The sequence below is a fragment of the Astyanax mexicanus genome, chromosome 16 (assembly GCF_023375975.1).
Source record: "Astyanax mexicanus isolate ESR-SI-001 chromosome 16, AstMex3_surface, whole genome shotgun sequence".
NCBI lineage: Eukaryota > Metazoa > Chordata > Actinopteri > Characiformes > Acestrorhamphidae > Astyanax > Astyanax mexicanus.
Window position 1 is genome coordinate 26,734,091 of NC_064423.1, and position 24,124 is coordinate 26,758,214.

Consider the following 24,124-nt stretch of genomic DNA (forward strand, 5'->3'; position numbering starts at 1 on the left):
TTTCCATTTAGGATCATATTTAACAAGAAGATAAATAAAGATAATTCCTCTGTAAAGAAGAGTAAACATAGTATAAACGTATTTGGGCCACACAGGGGAAAGAAACAGGTTGACCTACCTGCCCTCCGAGTTGCTTCATTAGCGGATGGAGCTCACTAAACAGATCATAGCCTTGGTGGAAGAAGGTCAAGTGGGCATACATGAAGGACAACATCTGCAGGAGGACAAAGGAGAATGATTACGAAATGCTGAATCAGCTTTATAATAAGAAAATAAACCTGTATGATCTAAACCAAAACACATGCTCTGTGCTGTCAGGGGAGGCAAGAGAGTTGTACTTACCGATTTAAGAATTTCTGATCGTCTCTTAGACTGAAGAACATTGATCTGTTAAAGAAGAAAAGACACTGGGTTAAAGATATGTTGACTGCAGCTACTGGTCAGTAACAATGATTTAGTTTTGTGAACTTTCTCTTCTGAAGCAGAAGAGCAGCCTATTTCCTCTGAGATGAAAGGCTGAAAGGATTTACGTCAAGCATGTGAGCAAAAAGGGAAAATTCAAAACGGGTTTGAAAAGAGCTCAGTGGTCAGACACACACTAGACACTAGTCAAATGTCTGCCTGTGGTGATGAATGAAAGCGTGACAAAAAGAAAAACACCTCAAATCACCCGGTCTCACAAAAATGTCCCTTAATTACCAACTTAAATTTGCTTCCCATTTTTACAAAATAAGGTCATTGTTCAGTCCAGTGTTTTAGGCTTATGTACCAAGAGCACTGATACCATGAATCAGTAAATAACAGACGTGTGTGCCACTAGATGACACTTGACTGAAGCCAGCAGCATGTCCGCAGGGTGGAAATATAAATTGTTACTGCATTTATGTTTTTATAATGCTGAAACTTTTAAAGTAAAGAACAATAAATTTTGTTTTTTAAACAAGATAAAACCTACAAAAAAGTAAACGCTATAAATTCAGTACACTACAAATATCGTAGGCACACTATACTGCCAAAAGTATCTGCCGGCCTGCCTGCCTGCCTGGGATTTGGAAATGTAAATCTTGGATGGAGATACTCCTATCAAATAAAATTCTCTACACTCTAATGTTCTTAAGGTAATCAGAAGGCCTCATTCAATTTTATGTTTAAAATTTAAAAATAAACATAAAATCTAAGTGTTTTATGCTGGTATGAGTGGATCAGACACGGCAGTGCTGCTGAAGTTTTTGAACACTGTGTCCACTCACTGTCTACTCTATTAAACATTCCTAATGTTTGAAGTCACCCTTTCTAATGAATGCATTAATTTACTTAGATTATACCCATTGCTGACAGATGTGCAAATGCACACACAGGTTGTTTGTGCCTGTAGAGAAGTACTGTCAATATCACTGGACTAAGATCACCTAACTAGAATAGGATCTCTTGAGCAGACAAACATGAACTTTTGGAACCATGCCTAAAAGCATTTGGGGGCTAGAAAGGTATGGAGCCCCCAGCAGTTGTGGAGCAGTTTTCCTGTTCTGTGTGGAATTAAGTTTGTTTTAAGATTATGCTTATCATATTTGCTTTAGTATAATGTTATGCTGACTTGAGACTTAGCGTGAACTTGGACACACCATGATGATTAATTATACAAATCATGGGCATGACCAAAATTATTTTATTGACCTCAATATTGCCTATTATGTTTGCCTGCATGATTTATTACATAAGAATGAATGTCACATGTATATTAGTCAGTCCAACATCAACATCAATACATCCATACAAGGTCTGGATGATATGGAGCAAATATATATCGCAATATATTTCTTAATATTGGTTAATACCATAGGATTCTGATAATGATATAAACAGTATAAAAGACCCTGTCTGCGACATACCTCATCATTTACTTATGATTCCAGTAATGTTGCAGATAAGACAGTTAGCAACAACTCAAACCAGGAACAGGAGGGGCCGAGACGGAGACCAGATTATCAAAATTGCTATTTAAATACTCTCTCTTGCATAGAACAGGGATTTCTATCCAGAGTCGGCTGCACATCATCCAATAAATCAGAACAAATTACACTTTTTGTAAATAAATGTACAGTGGGACAGTGTTCTTTGAAGACTGATGAGAGCCTTGATACGCTTTAAAAATCATATTGTTGATATAATAAGTAAATTTATCACAATATGATAAATTTCATCATATTGCCCACCTCTACTCCAGAAACAGAACAGACAGAGACAAGAGAAAACATGCTACTCAATACTACCGATAATAGCTTTATTATTTTATTAAAGAGCATTTCAGTGCCATAAAATGGTCTCAAAATGAAAATACTGAGCTATCATAAGGCACCTCTTGGAATTTAGCCTAAAGATTTTTTGACTTGTGAAATCCCTGCTAAGCTGACAATAAACACTACTAAACAAAGCCATTAGTATCATCATCAATCAGACGTGCCTCAGTGATTTCACACAAACTGAGCCAGAAACCAGACAATGACCGTCAGATCAGCTCAGTATCACATTCATAAACCACAGACCTCACAGATTACAGATCTGAATGAGAATCATAGGCATGCTGTGCTCTTGTGCTGCCACCAGGTAGCACGTGTGAGTCGACTTTCAGTGTTGACATGCTGTCTCTCCTCTTCAGCAGCAGATGAGCGGAGATGAGCAGCTCTTCTGAGAGAACTACACTAATTAACTTTACAGGCTGTTCCACACCATTTGAGAGTGAGGTCAACTCAAAGCAATTACATAAACTAACCAAGAGCTGCAGCTGCTTATAAAACAGACAGTGCTGTACTCCAGCCTGTGCTTTAATAAATGAGTGTGTGTGCGAGTGTATGTCCATTTTTTTTCTGCCAAATTGTTTTTAAGCAATGCCATAGAGGAACCATATTTGGTGCCAAAAAAAAAATACATTTGAGTGTAAAAAAAATATTCAAAGGATTAGAGCAAAACAAAAAATGAAGACACATAGATATGACTTGTGTATGTTTATACAGCTCTGGACAAAATGGAAAGACCACTTTAGTTTGTGTATCAATGCCTTTGATTTTGCCATTTATATTTTTTATTAAAAGTTTTAGTAAAAGTTTTTTCCATAAACTATGGACAACATTTCTACCAAAATCCAAATAACATATTGTCATTTACAGCATTTATTTGCAGAAAATGAAATGAAATGGCTGAAATAACAAATAAGATGCAGAGCTTTCAGACTTCATATAATGCAAAGAAAACAAGTTCATATTCATAAAATTTTAAGAGTTCAGAAAACAATATTTGGTGGAACAACCCTGGTTTTTAATCACAGTTTTATGCATCTTGGCATGTTCTCCTCCACCAGGCTTACACACTGCTTTTGGATAACGTTATGCCACTCCTGGTGCAAAAATTCAAGCAGTTCAGCTTGGTTTGATGGCTTGTGATCATCCCTCTTTCTTTTGATAATATTCCAGAACTTTTCAATTTGGGAAAAACAAAGAAACTCATTCTTAAGTGGTCTTATTTTTTTCCGGAGCTGTATATATAAATGATATAAAATACTAGTGTTGCTGTATGTGGCTGAGCAACTCATTGTGTAACATATAGCCACCAATGCCTCTTCCCCTTCTGAGTCATGCAACTGTGATCCATTGCACAATGCTGCAAGCACAATACTGCAGGCATTAATGAATTCTAAACACATCACACCACTGGGTAATTAACAAGAGTGTACTACTTATAGGTACAATTGCATTGCAGTTTGTATAATCTCCATAGAACTGACAAATAAACAAGGTGCACTGAAGCACCATGTTCACACACAAACTTGGGATACAGGGATATTGTTCCCTAGCAATACTCTAAAATGATTCAACCTTTGGGGTGAGCTGAAGTGGCAGAACTAATTATCCAAGATCAGTTCCTTTCAGCAATGTTCCTAGTGTAAAGTCTTCTTATAATGAACAGGGTTCAAATACTCTCTTAATTCCCATTTATTTAAAAAAGTTTTAGACATGCTGTGTATATCCATCTCCAGGAGTTCTTACCTGCAGCACGTAGTCCAGGACGATATGACGGAAGCACTTGCGTGTTGCAGTGAGGATATTGGTAGCTTCTTCCACTTCATGCTGTTTGTTCCGTGGTGCCTGAGCGTTCCTGATCAACGCCGCCTCCTTCTCCTCACTCACTTTATCAAACTGCTTCTTAGCCTCCTTGAACTTCCGCAGATCCCTGTGGAAGTTACGTAAAAATTAATTAGACACATATTGTCTTAGCTCGAATGGAGTCGATCAGTGAAAAACAATTAGTGTCTGATATCTGCTAATGGACAAACCGAGGTGGGGCAAAAAAAAAAAAAAAAAAACTCAATATGTTAAGATATTTTTGCAACATTTTTGAATATTACTGGCAATATTGCACAATATTACAAAATTTTGTTGTATATAACAAATGGAATTGATCAGTAAAAAAACATCTAGAGTCTGACATCGGCTAATGGATACAATAAGTTGGGGGGTATTGCACTAGTAAGTAATATAATACAGGAAATTGACAAATCCTGCACCTAACAGGTGGGGTTATGCATAGGGCTCAGCCAGGATCTACTACTCACTCAACTAACAACAATAGTCAAAACCACCACAATCTGATACTGGCTCGACAAGGATCCAGAAACACAGCCTAACACTATGTTCATGGTCCATTGCCTCAACTGCCAAGTATCCAGACCTACCGAGAAATAACCAATGAACAAACAGAATCCCTCCTTAATCTATGCTCACTTCCTTAAACTATGGCAACACCACACTAACCACAGCACCCTACCTAAGCACCATTACACACAACAATGCATAATAACTAAAATAAAAATCAATCTTTCAGGTGGTTTTTGCAACATTTTTTAAATATTTCTGGCAATATTGCACAATATTACAAAGTTATATTGTTTATAACAGTTTTAAACATTAACACAACAACTTTTGTCTATTTTGTAAATAACAGTTACATACCAAAACCTCATTTTGTATAAAATAACAACAATTTAAAATTACAAATTAAAAAATTACTAAAAGAAAAAAACAGAACAGGTGCACAGCTGAAATAATTACTACTTTCAATGAGTTACAAGACTGTTGTTTTTTGGTCATCTGATTAAAACTAGGGTTTTCGCTAGGTTGCTGCTGTGGTGTTGCTTGGTGTTTGCTATACAGATTCTTATTGGGTGTGCTAAAGAAGCTGCTCAGGTTAGGTTACTAGATGGTTGCATGATAGTGAGCCAGGTGGTTTCAGGTGGTGCCAATGATTATGTGGAAACTATATGTTCAATAAAAAGCTGGTAAGCATTTTAGCCTCAACACTTTAGTGCAAACTTTAGACCCCACACACAGTATAACACTAATATTGATTTAAAATTTAGTCCTATGTTAACTCTATATTTAAAATCTAAAATACTGTACCAAACCTATGAGGTAAGCAGCTAAGTGTGAGCACTACTTACTCTTTCATGAAGGTCTGGAGCTGTGATTTAATTGAGCGCTGAGCTTGGTCAAACAAAATCTGCAAATGGAAAGAACTGGGTCAGAGCAGCTGCGGTTCTGTTTCCTACAAGACGTAAACAACATTTACAACAACTGAATCACCACAGGAGGGTTAGGAGTCCAGACTTAATTTGGAATATGTGATGCCCAAACTGGTCAGGAAGCTATGGGAGGAATGTGTGGTTGGTCAGCGACCAAACTCAATAAAAAAATTTGTGCGTGTCTGCATGTGCATGTGAGAGGAACCACAATATACACTTCCAGATCATGTGCTCCATTATATTCAATGAGAACTTTAGCCGCAGGTCAGCTGATCTTACTGACTGATCTAAACCCTGACTCACTGCTTCCAAAGCAAACACACACACACACAATATATTTTTCAGGATGGAGGATCACTCAAACTTATGTTTAGTTACTACACATAATTATAAACCCAATACAAATATTACATATATACACATCTATATTAACTTAGCTTGTACCTTATAGCAATAATAATAATATTAATATGGCAATGTTTGTAGCCCTAGAAAGTTTTTTTAAAACACAGTACAACAATACTTCTGCTTTTCATTCAATTCTACTCCAGTTTTTACTGCAATTTACTTTTGGTATGAAATTGTAAGGGCTAAACTTTAACCCACAGCAGACAAGCTTCTTTATATATAGGCGTATTTCTCAAAACCGGAGCAGAAATGAGAAAGAAGAAATCGTACAGACGCACAAACAGTCTGTCGCACACACACAAACACACACACACACACACACACACACACACACACTATTTTAGCTCTGGTTCTCTTACAGTATGGTAGTTGATCATTTCCTGTAGACTTTCTGCGAACTTGGTCAGGCTGGACTGTGGAAAGACAAACATAGTACACACACACACACTAGATTTAGACAAACAGATTTGTTACACAGCTCACACTGCCTGCCAAACAAGTGTTTTTACTCCAAATGGAAAGCACTGTTTTGCTTTACGTTACTTCAGTGTTAATGATTTATTTGTGATTCCAAAAGAGATAAACGACATATTTTTAATCCAAAGATTCTCATTAAGGTCTTTAGTATTTGAAATCACGGCTGTTTCTAACAATATCCAGCCAAATCATATCACGCAATCTGAACAAAAGTATTTAGCAATTTAGCTCAGAGTGTGTGTACATATATGTTTGGAAGAATATGAAGCTAACAGACAAAGATTAATACATACAAAGCTGTAGAACCTGCTGCTCCATCAGCACCAAGACACTTTTCACACTACAGCTGTGCTAGTATTTGTTTTACACACAGTGTGATGAATGTAAAGCTATATCAGTATTTGTTTTGATAAACAGCCAGGAATTCACATTAAAATCCAGCAGGCCTCAGTAGAAAATTTTCCTGAATCCTAAAGGTCTTGAATTCTTTTAGACGAATACGGAAATGCTTGTGTAGGTCCTGCTGGTTTACATAGTTGAGTTACAATGGATCACAGTCACAATGGAGCTTTCACAGCAAAAGCATTCTTTTTAAACAACGGCTCAGGGGAGACGCAGTGGAGGAAATGCGCCGACGGGAATGCTGGAGACAGCTGTGTGAGAATCCAAAATATAAACATTAACCAGGCATCTACTGAAACCACATGACTGGAAAATGCTTTCTCGGAAAACTGAGGCACAATGTTGTTCAGTGCTTCTCTTTAGCTTGTTTAGTATCTCACTGCCTGACCGACAAATTAAGAACCAATGGACCTGATACTGATAGTGACATCTAAAAGAGCAGTCCCAGCTTTGTGTGGGGTCTCCCACCTTTTCTTATAGACTGCAGACTCCAATGTTTGTACCAAACAAAAATTATAGTTACAACTGCAATTTATAATTATGCCTGTTTCTTTTTAGTGAAGTGTGATTAATACAAGCCTTTATTCATATTGGTTTTAAACACAGTGTGAAAAATGTAAAGCTATTTTCGTTTTTTTTTTTTTTAAACACAATGTGATGAACACATACCTACATTACTATCTGAGTGTGATGAATGGGTTGCAAATAGGTTTATTAAGAGTCATGAGCATGTTTGACCCAGCTAACATACAACAGCCAACACTGCTGCATTTTTCTACTAAATGCATTTTTCTACTAAATGCACCTTAAACACCAATTTACAGAGCTTAAATATAAAATGTAAAATTTATTAATTAATATTTGCCTGTGATTATTTACATATTAACTGTTTTAAACTGTCAATTTACACTGAGGCAAAATGACAGAATTTGAAAACCAAAGCATAAATCAAGGCAAACGTATTTGAATATTTGTGTGCAATCTAATAAACATTGGTTGCTCAGAGAATAAAAATGTTTTAATGTTTTTAATATTTAGCATGGTTACACCTGGTACTGGTATCAAGGTCAAAATTCTGGCATCATGAAAGCCATTCCTGAGAAATGCAGCTGTGTGTGTGTTTGTGTGTGATAAGCATAATTCTTCATTAATCATCACTATCACTCCTTCAGGTCACTCACCTCAATGACCTCATCTTTCGCTGATTGCTGAGCTAACTCTCTGATGCCGCTCACAAACTGTCTGTTTGCTGTGTTGTAGGCTTTTCCTGCATCGATCATTCCAATGCACAGTTTCACCAGCTAGAACAAAAAAATGGTTAGGAACCTGCAGGGGGTCTGAGATCATATAACAACACTGACTTACTGAAAAACAAAAAACATCTTTAACTGCAGTTTGAGTAATTCCCTGGAGGCTGCCGACTGTTTAAACAACTAAATAAAAGGCTCCTTTGTTGGAAACTTTGTTTATGTCAGATTAATAATTTTGGTACCGGTAAGATTATCTTTGGTGTGATTTAAAGATAAACAGAACAAAACATTCTACCGTATTTTTCGGACTATAAGGCGCACCGTATTATAAGACGCACTATCAAAGAACGCCTATTTTCTGCTATTTTTCCATACATAGGGCGCATCGCATTATAAGGCGCGTTAAGTGACACTAGAAAGGGTGCCTATATCAAAGTGAACAGGGGTGGCGCCATGTTTCCCTTCCCCCACCGGGGGTGGTCGCTTGCCGGTGGAGCGTCTCAGTATATATAAATCTAGCTCTTTCAAAGTCAAACGAGTGCTGGATATTAATCTACACAGATTCCTCTCCTGAAAACTGTTTATTTGGGTGAGTAACGTGCTTCAGTTTATTTACAGTAAGCTTAGATTTCCAGATGTCCACTAAGGCTTGCTGCACCAGCGTTAGCATAGCTATCCGCTAGCACGCTAGCTAGTCACCTAAACTAGTAAAGTTAACCCAAACTTAAACGACAGCGTTACACTGAGTAATCCTGCGTGTTCTGGTAAGACAGTGAGATATTAGCTAGCGATTCGTCCCCCGTAGCTTGTTTTAACACTGTAAACAAGCAGATTACAGGCTGATAAAACTCACCTCTGAGAGAGTTAGCGCTTAGCATCTAGCTAATGCTAGCCAGGCAAAGCAGCACAGACTTACAGGCCGATAACTCACCTCTGAACGGTGAACGCTTAGCGATTAGCATCTAACTCTAATAATACTGCTCCAGCAGTATTAAAAGTGCTAAATTTAGAAAATACTGATCTCTGAACAGTGAAAAAGCTAGCTAGCTAAGCGGTTAGCATCTAGCTAATGCTATTGCTGCTCTGCACGGAGTGTGTGTTTACTGCTCCTTACACCTGACGGGTAAAATTTAGATAATACTGATCTCTGAACAGTGAATAAGCTAGCTAATGCTATTTGCTGCTCCAGCCTCGGAGCGGCACGGCTCTGCACGGAGTGTGTGTTTACTGCTCCTTACACCTGACGGGTAAAATTTAGATAATACTGATCTCTGAACAGTGAATAAGCTAGCTAATGCTATTTGCTGCTCCAGCCTCGGAGCTGCACGGCTCTGGACTCTGTATAGCACTGAAACTCTGTATAACGCTGCACGGAGTGTGTGTTTACTGCTCCTTACAACCTGACGAGTAAACTTTAGATAATACTGATCTCAGTGAATAAGCTAGCTAGCTTAGCGGTTAGCATCTAGCTAATGCTATTGCTGCTCAGCCTCGGAGCTGCACGGCTCTGGACTCTGTATAGCACTGAAACTCTCTATAACGCTGCACGGAGTGTGTGTTTACTGCTCCTTACAACCTGACGAGTAAAATCCATACAAAAGGCGCACCGTATTATAAGACGCACTGTCAATTTTTGTGAAAATTAAAAGTTTTTAAGTGCGCCTTATAGTCCGAAAAATACGGTAATCAAAAGAAGCTACAGCAGGTCTGTGGGACATTGTCTTATTAAACATTATCAGCATTTACAAAGCACATGCTTATACATTTTATACATGGTATACAGGGGTGTGTCATATTGCAGTTTACACAATAATATAATATATGAAGTGATAAAAAAAAAATGTCAATATCATAATGTCACAATGTGTGTGTGCATGTGTGTGTGTGTAAGGGGGGTGTTGGGGTTTTCTGGGAGAAAAATAATGAATACTCTTGAAGGCCTTACAGAATATCCTTCTGTAAAAAAGCACTAGAAGGAAGTGACACCAGTGTGGCATGAGTCACTTGGGGTGGGCCTCAAATCCATAAAAACAATGACCTGAGGGTATTTCACAAAGCAGAATTACTATCTAAAGCTGCAGAACTTTGAGTGAGAAGCGCTTTAATGGTTTTCCTGGTGGACAGGATTGACTTTAGGCTTTAATCATCTGCCTAATTAAGATAATCCTGCTTTGTTATCAGTTTTGTTGTTTCTTTTATCTTTGCGGGCTTAATAACCCTGATTCCAAATAACAACTCTGAGCTGTTTACAGAACTGGATGATTAGAGATTTTTTCTTATATAGTAGTTTGACAGTTACTGTAGCTCATCAGTTGAGGCCCCATTTATCAGGCCCATTCTGAACAACTACTAACAGATGGGCACAACACAAAGATCTTCGCTGATTAAATATTCTAGAGTAAAACGTGTGGAAAATATAAAGCATTAGAATGTGTAGACCCCAGTTAGAGCCCACCTTATCCAGCTTGGACTCCAGCTCACACACATCTCCTTCCACTTCCTCAACAGTGGCTCTGTGAACAGGAAAGAAAAAGACATTAGACAACTGTAACAAACAAACACACACACAGCTACTCAGGAAAGAACCATCAATTCTTTTTATGGGCATGTCCAGGGGGCCCAAGCCACAAGAGGGTCCTGTGAGCAGTTACATCAAAATTGAGATTTCACAGTGGCAACATAAGGAACTTTACTTTGTAATATTCATATCTTTATGTTTGTATTCGGTGTTTTATTATTTTGCTTAATTTAAACTTTTAATCATTATGTCTTACGATTTTAACCCAAGTCATGAGATAACTTAAACTTATGTAAACTGATCATGAAGTGTTTCCCCAGAACATGGCCTATTAACACTCACAACTGTAAAAGCGGTAAGGTGTTATCTTGTGAGTGGGGATGAACACTGGCCAGTATGTACATTGTGTATGTACAGAGTTGGAGCGAGGTCTGATAGAGGGGGATTGATAGATGAGACAGAAAATAACCATAAACGTTGTCATCTGTCTAGAACTATCTGTACAACCAGACAAGTCCCTCAGGCAGAAATCCCATTCACATTCAATGCAGAAGGCCTTATATGCGTATCGTACAGGTCAATACAGTGCCCTCTAGCTTCCATGGGACAAAGCACAAATTACGGAATGTGACATTAGTCCCACGCACAATGATATTTGGCACGTCAGTTTAAATGATGGTTAATGAGGAAAGTTTTATACTGTCAACTGGCATAGTTAAACTGATATCTGGCCTAAATGCAAGAGATCATGGTAATGCCGTGAACAATTATCTACAGTATTTTTGCCAATTTTATCTGCCAACCAATGTAGTAGTAAATGAGTCAAGTGTTTGATTCTGCAGCTTTGATTTGATGAAGGGTCTGATGATGGCATGATTGGTCAAAACCAAAATACACTCAGCCAACATGAGTAAACACTGTCTGGCCACCCAAGGCCTCTGTGTGTGCATGACACAGTGTGTGTAAAACTGTATGGCACAGTAAATTTGGGACAGAAGCTGAAATTACAGCAGCATCAAGCCGCACACACACACACACACAGACATCAAAGCGTGCGGCCTGTGAACATCCTGGCAGAAGTTGTGTGTTTACACCAGGCCGTTCTAAAAATGTCTTAATTAGGAGGGGAAAGCTGAGTGCGTCAGGACAGAACACACCCACAGCAACGAGGAAAAATCTGATAAATATCTACCTTGCAAAGTGAAGTCTAAAACAATATTTAATATAATTAGCCAAATATTACTGCTTCCTGAAGTGCATATGCATATTTTACTATTTTCCCCTCAATAAAAAGCAACATTTTTCCCAAAAGAAAAGGCTTGGGTAAATGACTTATTAAAGGCTTCTTCACTTTGGTAAAAACCTTTAATGGAGGATTCTCTCAGTAAATCACCACCATCATTATACATCAACAGTAGAATCAATAGAACTTTAAACTCAAAGACATCTTGCAAAGGTACTGGATCTGAAAAGAATGGTGACAATTCAAAAAGCACTTTGAATGCTAGAAGAATTGATATTGACTGTTATAAAGGTACATTGGTGGAAAATTCTTTAAGGGTTCTTTAGAAAAGGTAGAAACTCTAAATTGATATTAAACTTAAATATCAATAGCACAGAACATTGACAACTCAACAAGGCCTTTGAACGCTTGTAAGTGGTTCTGTATTGCTCCAAAAGAGTCCCACTTTTACTAATCAAGAAGGGTTCTAGAGTAAAGGTTAGGGGTTTAAAGAACCCTCTGGCTGCTGCTTAAATGATTTTAAAAAGGTTTTTCACATTGGTATTCATAATAAACCTGCACCAAAAAGGGTCCCACTACTAAAATACTTTTAAACTGCAATATTTAACTATTTTTAACATTCAAGATTTTAATATTTTCATTCATTTCATTCATTCTCAACATACAGTGCAATATTTGTTTTATTACGGAGCATTATCTCGGTTTTCTGCTGAAAGACATGTTTTGGTACAATAACTGTATAATAATGATGTATTTTACAAATTAGAAACGGGAAATGTTAAATGGTTAATTAGGCTTGTTTAATAGTATAGTATGTATTCAGGAATTAAGCAGGTGTAAATGCCACATGGCTTACAGCTGGCTGAGCAGGGTGGAGCATGATGAGCCTTAAGACTGGAATAAATTGGACAATATGGCTGGAGTGAAACACTCCAGAAACCCAGTCAACCCAATGTTCATTTGCTTGAATGAAAAAAAATTATATAAAACTAATTTATTAGATTAGACAGGCAGTTTTTGTTTCAGCACCTTTATGATTTTACACTATTCTGATTGGCTGTATTGTATTTTTATTTGTTTAAAAGTACTCCAGTCTGACACACTACTTAAACTGCTGCAGGCCAAATGGGCAGACCTGGATATGTAAAGCCCTTGGGTTTTTATAATCATGTATACAATTAATTTAAAACAGGCCATTACAGGAGCTCACTTTTCTTTATATGAACTGCAAGGAATTGTTTACACACTCATCTTAGATAGCAAGACAATTCAGACTGTTACATCAAGTCTAGTGTTCCTCTGCATGATCTATTCAGTTTTACTGTTCAGTAAAGCAGCATAACAATGGATATATAGCATGTGCATTCTTCCCTCCGATTGACGGTGACACCATCCAGATGTTTTAACCATCCCTAACTCTTGGGTAAACAAGGGCCAAGCCAAAGCACTACAGCAGGAATAATCCATTTACTGTCCTGCTGGGCCCTGGACTGCAGCTGTTCACACAGTGGCCGGTCAGCCAAGCATTTATATACCAGCAATAAGTAAAACATTAGATTTGTATTAAGCAGTCAGATCTGAATCCATTCACACTGCTCTCCTCAAACGTTTAAAATATTCTCTTAATACACAAGCATGGGGTATTTAGGACTGTTTGCTGTACTCCAAAGGTGAAAGCTTATCTTGTTTGCTACATACACTGCAGCGCTGCATCTGATTACAGCTCTAAACAAATGAGCTTGAAACACACAGACAAAAAGCCATTTTAATAATACACCACAAGATAAACCCCAATACGTCATTTCATTTCATTTATTAAAAATTCCAAAAAATGTGTAAAAATAGGTCCACACAAAACAATACTAATACTAATAATGTTAATACCAATACTTGTACTCCTGTATAAATCAAAGCTCCTACTACTGTACAGGTCACTACTCCTGTGCTTATAACACCTATATGTGCCAGTTTCCATATCCATACATACCAATATTCACACTAATACTAAGACTCATGCATTTCAAAAATCATACATACGCATTCGGTACACAAATAATTGTTTTTACCAGGCCTAAAAGTGTACAAAAAAGTGTACAAGATTCACAACCTGATTTCTCTGCAATAAAAAAGAAAAATACAATTTGAAGACTCTTATTGAATACATGAAGAAGCTGTTTGTTCACACTCTCTTATTTAAATTAGTAGGAGTAATAAACGCCAATTTCTGCATGTTTGAAAATAGAATAAATAAAATAGAAATCCTCAGGATTTTGTTGTTCAATATCAGACAAAAATGTTCAGGGGGTTAAGGAGTCCTATTCATGAGCCTCTTCCATTCACCAGTCAACACTAATGTTTACTGCACTGACTTTCTGTTCTAAACCTCACATTAAGAAATCTCTTTTAAGGGCTCTGAGTGGTCCAGCAGGCTAAGCGCTGCCAGTTTGATCAGGAGATTGCCAATTCGAATAATATTCATGTAGATTGCCATCGGCTACCGAAGCCCCTAGAGGGAGCACATTTGGTCTTGCTGTCTCTGGGCGCTCTCTCCCCACATAACTCCAAAGGGTGATGTCGATTAGCACGAGGCGTCCGTGAGCTGATGTATCGAAATTGAGTCGCTGCGCTTTCCTCTGAGTGCGCTGTGATGCTACTCTTCAATGCTGCAACAGCAGCAGTTTGAAAAGAAGCGGTGGCTGACCTCACGTGTCCCGGAGGAGGCATGTGGTGTTGAGGTCTCACTAGTGATAGGGAGAGTCCTAATAAGTGGGTTGGGTAATTGGCTGTGCAAATTGTGGGGAAAATGGGATATTTTATATATGGGAATCTTTAAAAATCTATTTTCTTCAGATATGATGTGACTCTGTAATACATACAGCAAAGATTACATTACATGTAATAAAAATGTATTACAACTGTAATACTGATGGTTATATAGTAACAATTTTAAACAAATACGTTTTCTTTGGGGAATATTTTTCTGCAATACTCCGTGCATGTACTCCTCTAGTGTCTCAGACATCAGACAGAGCTTTTAATTCCATGTATTGTTAAAACATTATGTGATGGAGCTTTCAAAGGTGCCCATTTTTTTGACATATAGTTAAATTCACCACCACATTGAACAATTCTGACCCTGTAAGACTCTCTAGACTAGAGTGGTCCACATACAACCAAAAGGAATTACTTTGTTTACATCTTAAACCTTTAATTATGTAGAAAGTTTAGAAACCTGGATGGAATTCCCCTTTAAAAACAAATTTGATGGAATTCCCCTTTAAGGGTAATGACAGCTGATTGGTCAGTTGGTTCTGTTTTTTAAAGTAGGCTTGTGAAAGTGCTGACTGTGGAGTCGAGTAAAGGAGAAAAGCAGGCCATTGCTTCACTGCCCCGGTGCTGGAGTGAGCCCAGCGAATGTCTGAGTAATGAGTAGAGCCAGAGAGAGGGAGGAAGCTTTGCTAATGAAGGAACTTCACAAACACCAAAAGGGAGCGCTTGTTAACCTTTTAACAGACAGACAGACACACACACACACACACACACACACACACTTTAGAAACACTGGCTGAAAATGGGTAAGAGAGTATCTGGTCAGAAGTCAAATACAGAAGCTTCCTCAGGGAACATTACATTACACTATTTTTCCATTTGCACCAAATGTAATTTGGTTTGTATTGAAGACGTGCAATTTTACATTGGCTCTACAACTAATTTCCCAAGAACTAAACTGGTTTACTGTACAGGTAATGCCACTCTGGTTTGTGTTCACACTGAATAAAAACACAAAGGCCTATAGAGCAGTGCAAATACACATTAGATACAGAGTAAACACTTTTGAATTCTGTATAATCCTTTAAAGGCCCCTTTCAACCTTCACATATTCTTGTTACGGTATATTAGTGTTTCATCTATGATTTTTCAGCAGCAGAAGCAGCAGTTTACTACCTCTTCACATACTCTCCATTTAAATCTGAAAGATACATGCTGTACAAGGCTAGAATAGCAATGTTAGTTGAGGTAAAACTTCAAAATAAAGCTTGGTGTGTCAACTCTAGAACTGATCACCTTGCAACACTGTAGCACCCATTCATAGTACACATAGAACTCCACAGAACCACCCACCAACCATTTGACAACACTAAAGCGACCACCTTGAAAGCCATACCAACTACCTAGCAAAACCATAGAAGCCACAGGTGCCTGACAGTGGAATCCAATTGGGCTGCACAACCATTCTTTGTTTCAGAAAATCAAATTTCAAGTTTTATTTGCCCTTAGAAATAAAATCAGCAAAACTGATTGCTGGTAATGGTTTATATTATTATTATTATTATCTATTTTTGCTAAATTTAGCTTCTAAGCCCCACCTCCATACTTTTGAGATTTGGTATTTGTAATAGTATTATGCACTGATGTGGGAATTCTGGGATCATGCCGATCTTACACATTTCTAACTTAGCTAGAAAGCTAGGCACTCCAGTATAACAGTATAACTTAGAACTAATAGAACTAATAAAATTAGCTAAAATCAATGGATTTAAAAGTAGTGAAGTAGTGCAACTGCTGATACTTTTCCTTTTTATAGAACGCAATAAATATGTCAGAAAGTGCCGGACACATAAAAAGCAATGATCAGCCGATGCCAATATAAAAATATATTATGCATCCCTAAATATTACACAGCCTTACCAGTTCAATAGTGCAGTAGCTACGTTCCAAACCAGAGTGGAAATGACAGATGCCATTCTCCTCATAACAGTCAGTATACCACCAGCATGATTCTGAAGCTGCAATGTTTCTTTAATGAACAATGTTCCTTTAATTTTAAATTTGACCACATACAGTTTGTCATGATATCAGACCATGTGAGGTAAACTTCCCTATTATATTTCCATTCATGCTTGGAATCCTGTTGTGATTTAACACAGTTTATGATAAAGTATATTCCAGCAAGAATCCTCCTAAAGAGCAGATCATATTCTGCTTAATTAAATCCAGCAGGAAAGCCCAGCATGTGTGTTTTAGCTGCTGGGAGAAACAAACACTCCTACAGCTCACTGCAAAGAATCGCCCACATTCCCTATAAGCTGCATGTTAGATGGAGGGTGGAGCTAAAATTATACCCAAAAAAAAAGCAGGAACAGGAAGGAACAGTGACTTGCGCTTGGCTCGGGCTTTCATATTGTTTCACTGAACTAGCGGGCGGTGCTAATCTGCCTGAAATGCTCTGAACATGGGCCTGCGCTTTATCTGCTTTAAAGCCACAAAAAAGCTCTGGTAAGACCCACAGCAAACATGCGAGGAGTGAAATGTATAGCAATGAACCGATCAGTAAATAAAGAACCATTTTCCATCATCTCTCTACACGGAAACAGAGAGTAAACAGACACAAGCAATCATGAGGCATGCTTTGACCAATTTAAATGAACCATAGCACATTGAGGACTGCTTTCTGCACCAAAATAGAGGAAAAAAAGAGATCAATGTACCACTTAAATAACAAATACCCTGCTCATGTTTGTGGTGCTGTATTAAAGCTGTGTAATTTATAAGATTAAGATCACTCTTTATCTTCGCCCTAATTGCACAGTAGTTCAATAGAAATTTCCCCCCTCATTTAACACATCTGTGATCGTGTGACACACTGGTGCTTATCGGCAGTGGTCTCACATCTCACATTTGTGGTTGGGAGCCACCTCAGTGCCTGGGAAGCAAGTTAGGGTTTTAGTTTTCTTGTTAAAGGGAAGAATGAATGTTGAGGGAGGAGAAATGGCTGTTTCTTCACTTCCTCCACTTCATAATGGTTGGGGGAATGCAAAGTTCTCTCTTGGAAATTGTAGATTTTCAAATTTGAGTTTAAATGGAAAGGTGCATAAGTATGCAGTTATTTGATTGGCTTTAAATCACAAATTATGTGATAGCAACAAGCAAATTATTAATTTAACATATTAAGACAATACACTCTTTTTGTCTCTTTCTTTTTTTTTTAGTTTGAACTCGAAAAGATAGTTTGCTTTCCATATTACAGGATTTTACACAAACATGTGAGAACAACGTAATGCTGAGAAGCTTGTTCCATGATAAATCCTAGTGTTATCCTGCCGATTCATCAGAAATATATAGTGTAGTTTCTAGAATACTAAAGGTCGGAGTCTGTAAAACACAGACCAGAACAACATAAGATGTTATTTTAAAGTAAATGCTACAGAAATAATACAAAATTCCTCTAAGCGTATAACACTGATCACTATACTCAAACAAAAAAAAAGCATATTCTTTGTCAAATGAGTGCGGTTAGGCCTATGTGGGTCACTATAACAAAAGTGCTCTGGGCAGCAACATCAATATCAGTAACATCTTCAAAGGAGAAAAATACAATGGGATTCTTGTTGGGGACAAAAACAAGCCAGAAGAACCTCTTTATCAAAGACAAACCACTTCAAACCCAGACAGCTATCCTTAACAAAACGCTCAGACAAACTGGTGTGTGTGTTTGCGCATTAGGACGAGGGTGGAACAATACGGAAGCAAAACAGCGTAACAAGACGGACACTGAATGAAAATTCCAATCTGGAAGCTTTAGTTGCCTTAAATTACGTCCCCTATACTACAACAGAAGCAGCCTGTAGTTATAGTAGATTATAGCTCTTAAACATGCATTTCCATGTGGAAAAAGTAGAAGTTGTGAAATGAGGTTTAAATCACTGACAGTGGCTCACGAGAAGCATGGACAACCAAAATATCCTCTAATTATGTGCTGTTAGCATGTAATTGGTGATGCTGATGCTAATTTTGCATTTGGCATTAGAAACTCATCACAGTACTGTACCATAAGGAGTACAGCACAAAATACAAAAGTGAGTGCACAATTCTACAATTTTGCCAGTCTTAAAAGAAAACTGTATATGTAACTGCCAGGGTATGCTAATCCCACTGCCTCAAATCAATGTCCCAGTCAATGTCCCCATTACGCAGCACAATTGCAGCATAGGCACCTATAAGCTGGCATAGCAGAAATAGCAGTAATTGTTCATTTGAGCTCAATGTTGAACTCCAGTGACATGGCATCAGCTTCATGCGTTTCCGAGGAAGCATGTGTCAGAATTATGTGAAAACTGGGTAAAAAAAACACAAAAAACATAGCTGCTAATCGTAGATGCTCATAGTAACGAGCTAGCTCATGCTTGTTTGTTATATATAAACCGAAAAGAAACAAGAATGAAACAGCTAATCTCACTAAGCATGCTATACGTTATTCATTTTGAACACCATGGGAAAAAAAATTAACATTAATAGGACAGCAATCCTAATATCAGCTCTATTAAATATGTACTGAACTGAGACATTACTGTTTTGTCTCAAACTAAAGCAAAGACTCATCTACTCCTAGACTCTACTCCTCTACAGGGCTGATTCATGCACTTCACACTAAAGCCATGTTGCGAAAGCAAAGCTCTGGATGAGCTCTCCGGTTTGCTGGCTGTTGCCCAAGAGGCAGCATGTGTGAGAGATACCACCATTGCACAATGGTCCCAAGAGCCGGCCCTCCACGCTCCATCCCAGGCGCCTATCTCAGAGGACCACTACAGACAACATTTCCACAATCAGGGTACATCAGAGATCTGCGAGATCCTACACCAGGGTTGCCCAACAAGACATTAGAAATGTATGACACAGGTTAAGGTTCACTCTTTAGCACTGTGACACTAAGGGGAGATTCATGGAATTGCTGGAAAAAAAACTGTTTGCAGTATTGCCTCTAACCAAATAAACCTGGTCAGTTAAGGCATGTTTAGTGCTGCACTTCTGCTATTTTTAATAAACGAGTGTCAATTTAATGTTGGAATTGTCAATTTGACAACTGTCAATTTTGGGATTTGGGGAAGAAATTGTGTAAGTTTATTCCTGATGCTTTGTGTAAATCAGTGTAAATTTGACGTTGGGATTATAGATTACTGGAATTTTGTGTAAAATAGCATTAACTTGACATAAATTAGTGTCGACATTAGAATTTAGTGGCATTCTGACTGAAATTATGTTATGTCTAAGTTTGTTTTTCAATTTGCATGATTTGAAATCTATGTGAATTAGTGTCAATTTGATCCTTAAAATACTGAAAAAAACACTGTACATGTAATGTTTCGTATGAATTTGTATCAGTTGGTCATGGGGGAGTTTCTCAAAACAATGCCTGCACTAGAGTTCTGTTTGAATGTAATGTTTTTGCTGAGTGACGTTGGCCTCAGCCCCTCTGCTGTCGTATTCTTCCTGCAATTGTTGGAATTTGGCAGTGGGGGGGTTCCCAATGAGGTAAAGCTCTGATTACTGCACTCAGCCTGAGGAAACTATCAGCACGCTCTGAGGTGAGATCACTAAAGAGGTTCTGGAGAGGAAAGAAAAAGTTTCCATATTTCTAAACATAGATTGAATTTCATAAAAAAAAACATCAGGGAAATTCTGGAAAAACTCCATGAATCATCACCTGGGAAAAAGAAAAGTCCACATAGTGTTATCCACAATTCAGTTGAACAATGATGAGACTTGCCTGACCTAAAACTGGACAGTTCAAACCACTGACGGCCAAGGCTTGAGTTTCTGTTTATCAACCATTTCCTGTGTGGTTCTGTTGATACAGACACCACATGGGAATAGAAAATAATGAGGGAGAAACCATTGGAGGCTTTATGATAGTTTCACATGAGTTCAAATGACACCACACAAAACCACGTATCCAGTCAACTGCACTGTCTAAATAACTATTACTAACAAATTAACCACCATGATTACAGCTAACAGTGAGCCAAACAGTGTCAAAAACCACATTAACAAGTCAGTTAGAGATTCATTGAGTTTCGAGGCCAGTGTGTTAGGATTTAGACAAGTAGTCAGTTCATCATGTTAAATTGCTGGTGCACCAGTTTCAATTAGCTTACACATTAGTTTTAGTGTCCATCTCCAGTGCTAAACTTGAGAAGCAAATTTCAGACCCAAGGATTCTTGGCTAATTAAGAACATCTGGGGTAATTGGGCATAATTTGAGGTTCTTTTTTTCATGAGCAGCAAATACAGCAAATGTTGTATGGCTCTGGGAGTTATTTGGGGATAGTAGGCCATGTGGGAGTAAATTACAAAGACAACAATGACGTCACATGAAAAGCTGCCTTCCAACTCTCAATTATGCTGACCTATAAACACAGTTTACAAATGAAGAGCCATGGAAACACCACCCTCATTAAAACTCTTAATGCTGACACTAACAAACTCTAGTCTAAAGTCAACAGTCACTGCTTTTTGCTTTTGTTACATATTCTTTCATGTAGCTGTCAGTAGTCCTCCATATTGTTTCTGTAGACATATGCTTACATGCTTTTTTCAGTCTACATTACCTGCATAATTTTTTTTCTTTCTGATGGTAACAGGTATAAAAATGCTTTGAGACTTTTAAACTCTGATGTGCCTCCATAGAAACTGGCCCTCGCATTGTAAATTCTTTAATGAACGTTTTCCTTATCTAATATCTATTTCCTTATTTGATATCAGGAAGTGTAGGATAAGGTATTTTAACACTGAAAACACCAAATATCTCAATGTCTGAAAATGTCTGTATTGTTAAACACATAGTAGTCATCAAAAACAAGTTTGCATCTGAAGCCTTAACTTTCATGGCTTCAAATGCACTCTGCGTAGCTACAAATGTTGGTCTCATCAGAAAAATACTCTCAAGTGGGATGTAAAACTTACTGACAGGAAGTTCAAAACACACACATGCAGAATGCTGTCTTGCTCCATGCTGATTGCAAAGTCTGCATTAGTGTACTCTCGCGTTTTGACCAAAAGCAAATTTAAATAAGGGTGAAAGGAGGACAGTTGACAGTGGAAAATCTTCTGTCCAAAGCACATTGTTCCAGAAGTCCTGGTCTTTATCTTTGTCAGTGTTCTCTGGCAAGCATAAGCTTTGCCCTGGTGTTCTGAATGTGTTGAATATAAGGATAGTGTTCCTGTTTTTGTATTATTGTTGCCACTCCTTCAAAATTCTATAAAAATGTCATGAAACTGCAATCACAACTTAGGAGAGGGATTTTAAATTTTCCAGTTAAAATGAAGAATACAGCATGTGCAGAGAGTAACACAAAAATGAGAAAGACGGGTAGAAGAGAGAAAATGGTAAATTATACTAGCTAAATGTTAATCTAAACAGGTTTTACAGTTCAAAAAATATCTGCAAGGTAACAAAGCTTGTCACACACCAGTACTAGTATCAAGCACTGTTCAATTCCTCAGTGCACCACATCACAGCATTGACAAAACTACACAAAAGCCGAAAGCACAAAAGCCACAGATCCCATGACTTGAGATTTACATAGAAAAAAAACATCCAATCGTTTGGTTAATAAACAAATACAACGGCTAAATAACCTCATCTGCCATTACCATCCTAGTCCTGTACAGCTTGTATTTCCTACTTGAAAAATGGCAGATTGTAAAGATGTAGTAATGTGATGTCATGTGCGGTGAGTGATGCTGTATGCTTTATTTTTTTATTTATGCAAGTAGGAAAATTAAGCTAAACTTGCTGGAATTCTACACAGCAGCACTGTGTAGAATAATAAAGTATAATACGTTACTTGGTGGTAGGGGTGGGAGTGAGTGTGATCATGGGTCTTTTGCCACTGCTGTAAAAATAATAATTGAAGAAACATTGCAGGATTTCATCTGGATAAAAATCTAAGTGAAACCACACCCAAGACACCATTAAAACAGACAGAAATTCGATTACTCAAACTAGTGCTGGACGATATGGCCAAAATTTATATCACGATATATTCCTTAAATTTCGGTCGATACGATATAATTTCGATATTGATATAAATACTTTGAAGGCCTCAGAAAACTGCTAAGAAGCCCTGCAATCCATGCAGCACTGCAAATTTAAATTATTATATAACTGTGTATTTGCACTTTTTGTATTGCTGGCATCAGATACCCTCATTATATGCACATCTATCTATCTATCTATCTATCTATCTATCTAATGGAAATCTGTACCTACTACTGTCTGAAAATTTAATTTAAGACTTTGAAACCTCCTTTCACAAAAAACTTTAATACTTTAGAAATAAAAGTAGTCAAAATAAATGAATGCTCAATATTATTTGCATATAGCAAAATAATAACATGACATCCCTGTCAAACATAAGCCTATATAACTATTACCAATAAAAATAACTTTAAATTACAACAGAGGCAGAGCTTCTTATTCTTTGTGAACAAATTTAACAGATTAAAACGTGTTTCAACTAGGATATAGAATACAAGAAGCCTTTATATACATAAAAGCAACAAGATTTTCCCATCAAATAAACAAACCTACAGGCTAACTATGAATAACTTAGTTACAACATAAGCTATAAAAGTGCTTCAGTCAGTATAAGAAAAATATTGTATGTAGTGGAGTTGCTTGAAGTGGTGGAACAGATTAGATGTATTAACATTACCGCTGCTGGTCGGCTGCACTCTCCGGCACAATTTGCAGCAAAGCGGCAAGGGAGCGGACCCGCGGCAGGCCTCGAGGACCCGCGGCCGTGCGAGCGGGCCCGCGGCCGGCCTCGAAGACCCGCGGCCGAGCGAGCGGACCCGCGGCCGAGCGAGCGGACCCGCGGCCGACCGAAACGAGTCTACCTTAGCCTTGGATCCGCTCGTCCCGGCTAGGTTTGGCTCCAGCGCGAGACATATGTGCTGAGTAGCGAAGCGGACCCTAGCCTAGCCATTTTAACCTAGCCTTGCCTAGCCTAGCCTATTTGGCTACGTGCCTGTGTGGTTACGTCATCACGCACTGACGTAGCCCAGCTACGGGGGCTGAATGTGTTGAGCTCTGGGGCGAGCTGACGCCAGTAAAAAACGCCTGTCCGTGATTCTAATACATATCGATATACCACAAAACTGATATCACCGTTATTGAAACATTTCTTATCGCAATAAATACCGATATCGAATTATTGTCCAGGCCTAACTCAAACCAGTTCTTGTGGTGGCCTAAGACACATTTAAGCAACATATTATAGTGGTGTAAGTTAAACTCCTAACAGTACAACTGAAACACCAGCAATTATTTCACTGTAACATGGAAATTAGCATATTTTATCCCACACAACAATCAGATTTTAGTCTCACTACCTGCAGGCGCATAAATGAAATAAGTGTAAATGTACGTGGCTAAAATTTTAGCTAGACATTAGTCACATGAAATGACCAGG

General features: G+C 37.9%; 1 protein-coding gene across 3 annotated transcripts in view; it reads right to left on the reverse strand.

The window, feature by feature from the left end:
- LOC103039533 (arf-GAP with coiled-coil, ANK repeat and PH domain-containing protein 2) overlaps positions 1 to 24,124 on the reverse strand; it is a 55,330-nt gene that overhangs the window by 26,932 nt on the left and 4,274 nt on the right. For all 3 annotated transcript variants that reach the window (XM_049465456.1, XM_022669831.2, XM_049465457.1), the window contains exons 2-8: positions 10,565 to 10,622; positions 8,041 to 8,160; positions 6,340 to 6,393; positions 5,492 to 5,550; positions 4,041 to 4,224; positions 343 to 387; positions 119 to 214 (exon numbers count right to left, since the gene is read on the reverse strand). In XM_049465456.1, coding sequence (XP_049321413.1) covers positions 119 to 214; positions 343 to 387; positions 4,041 to 4,224; positions 5,492 to 5,550; positions 6,340 to 6,393; positions 8,041 to 8,160; positions 10,565 to 10,622 — 616 coding nt within the window. The remainder of the gene's footprint in view (positions 1 to 118; positions 215 to 342; positions 388 to 4,040; positions 4,225 to 5,491; positions 5,551 to 6,339; positions 6,394 to 8,040; positions 8,161 to 10,564; positions 10,623 to 24,124) is intronic.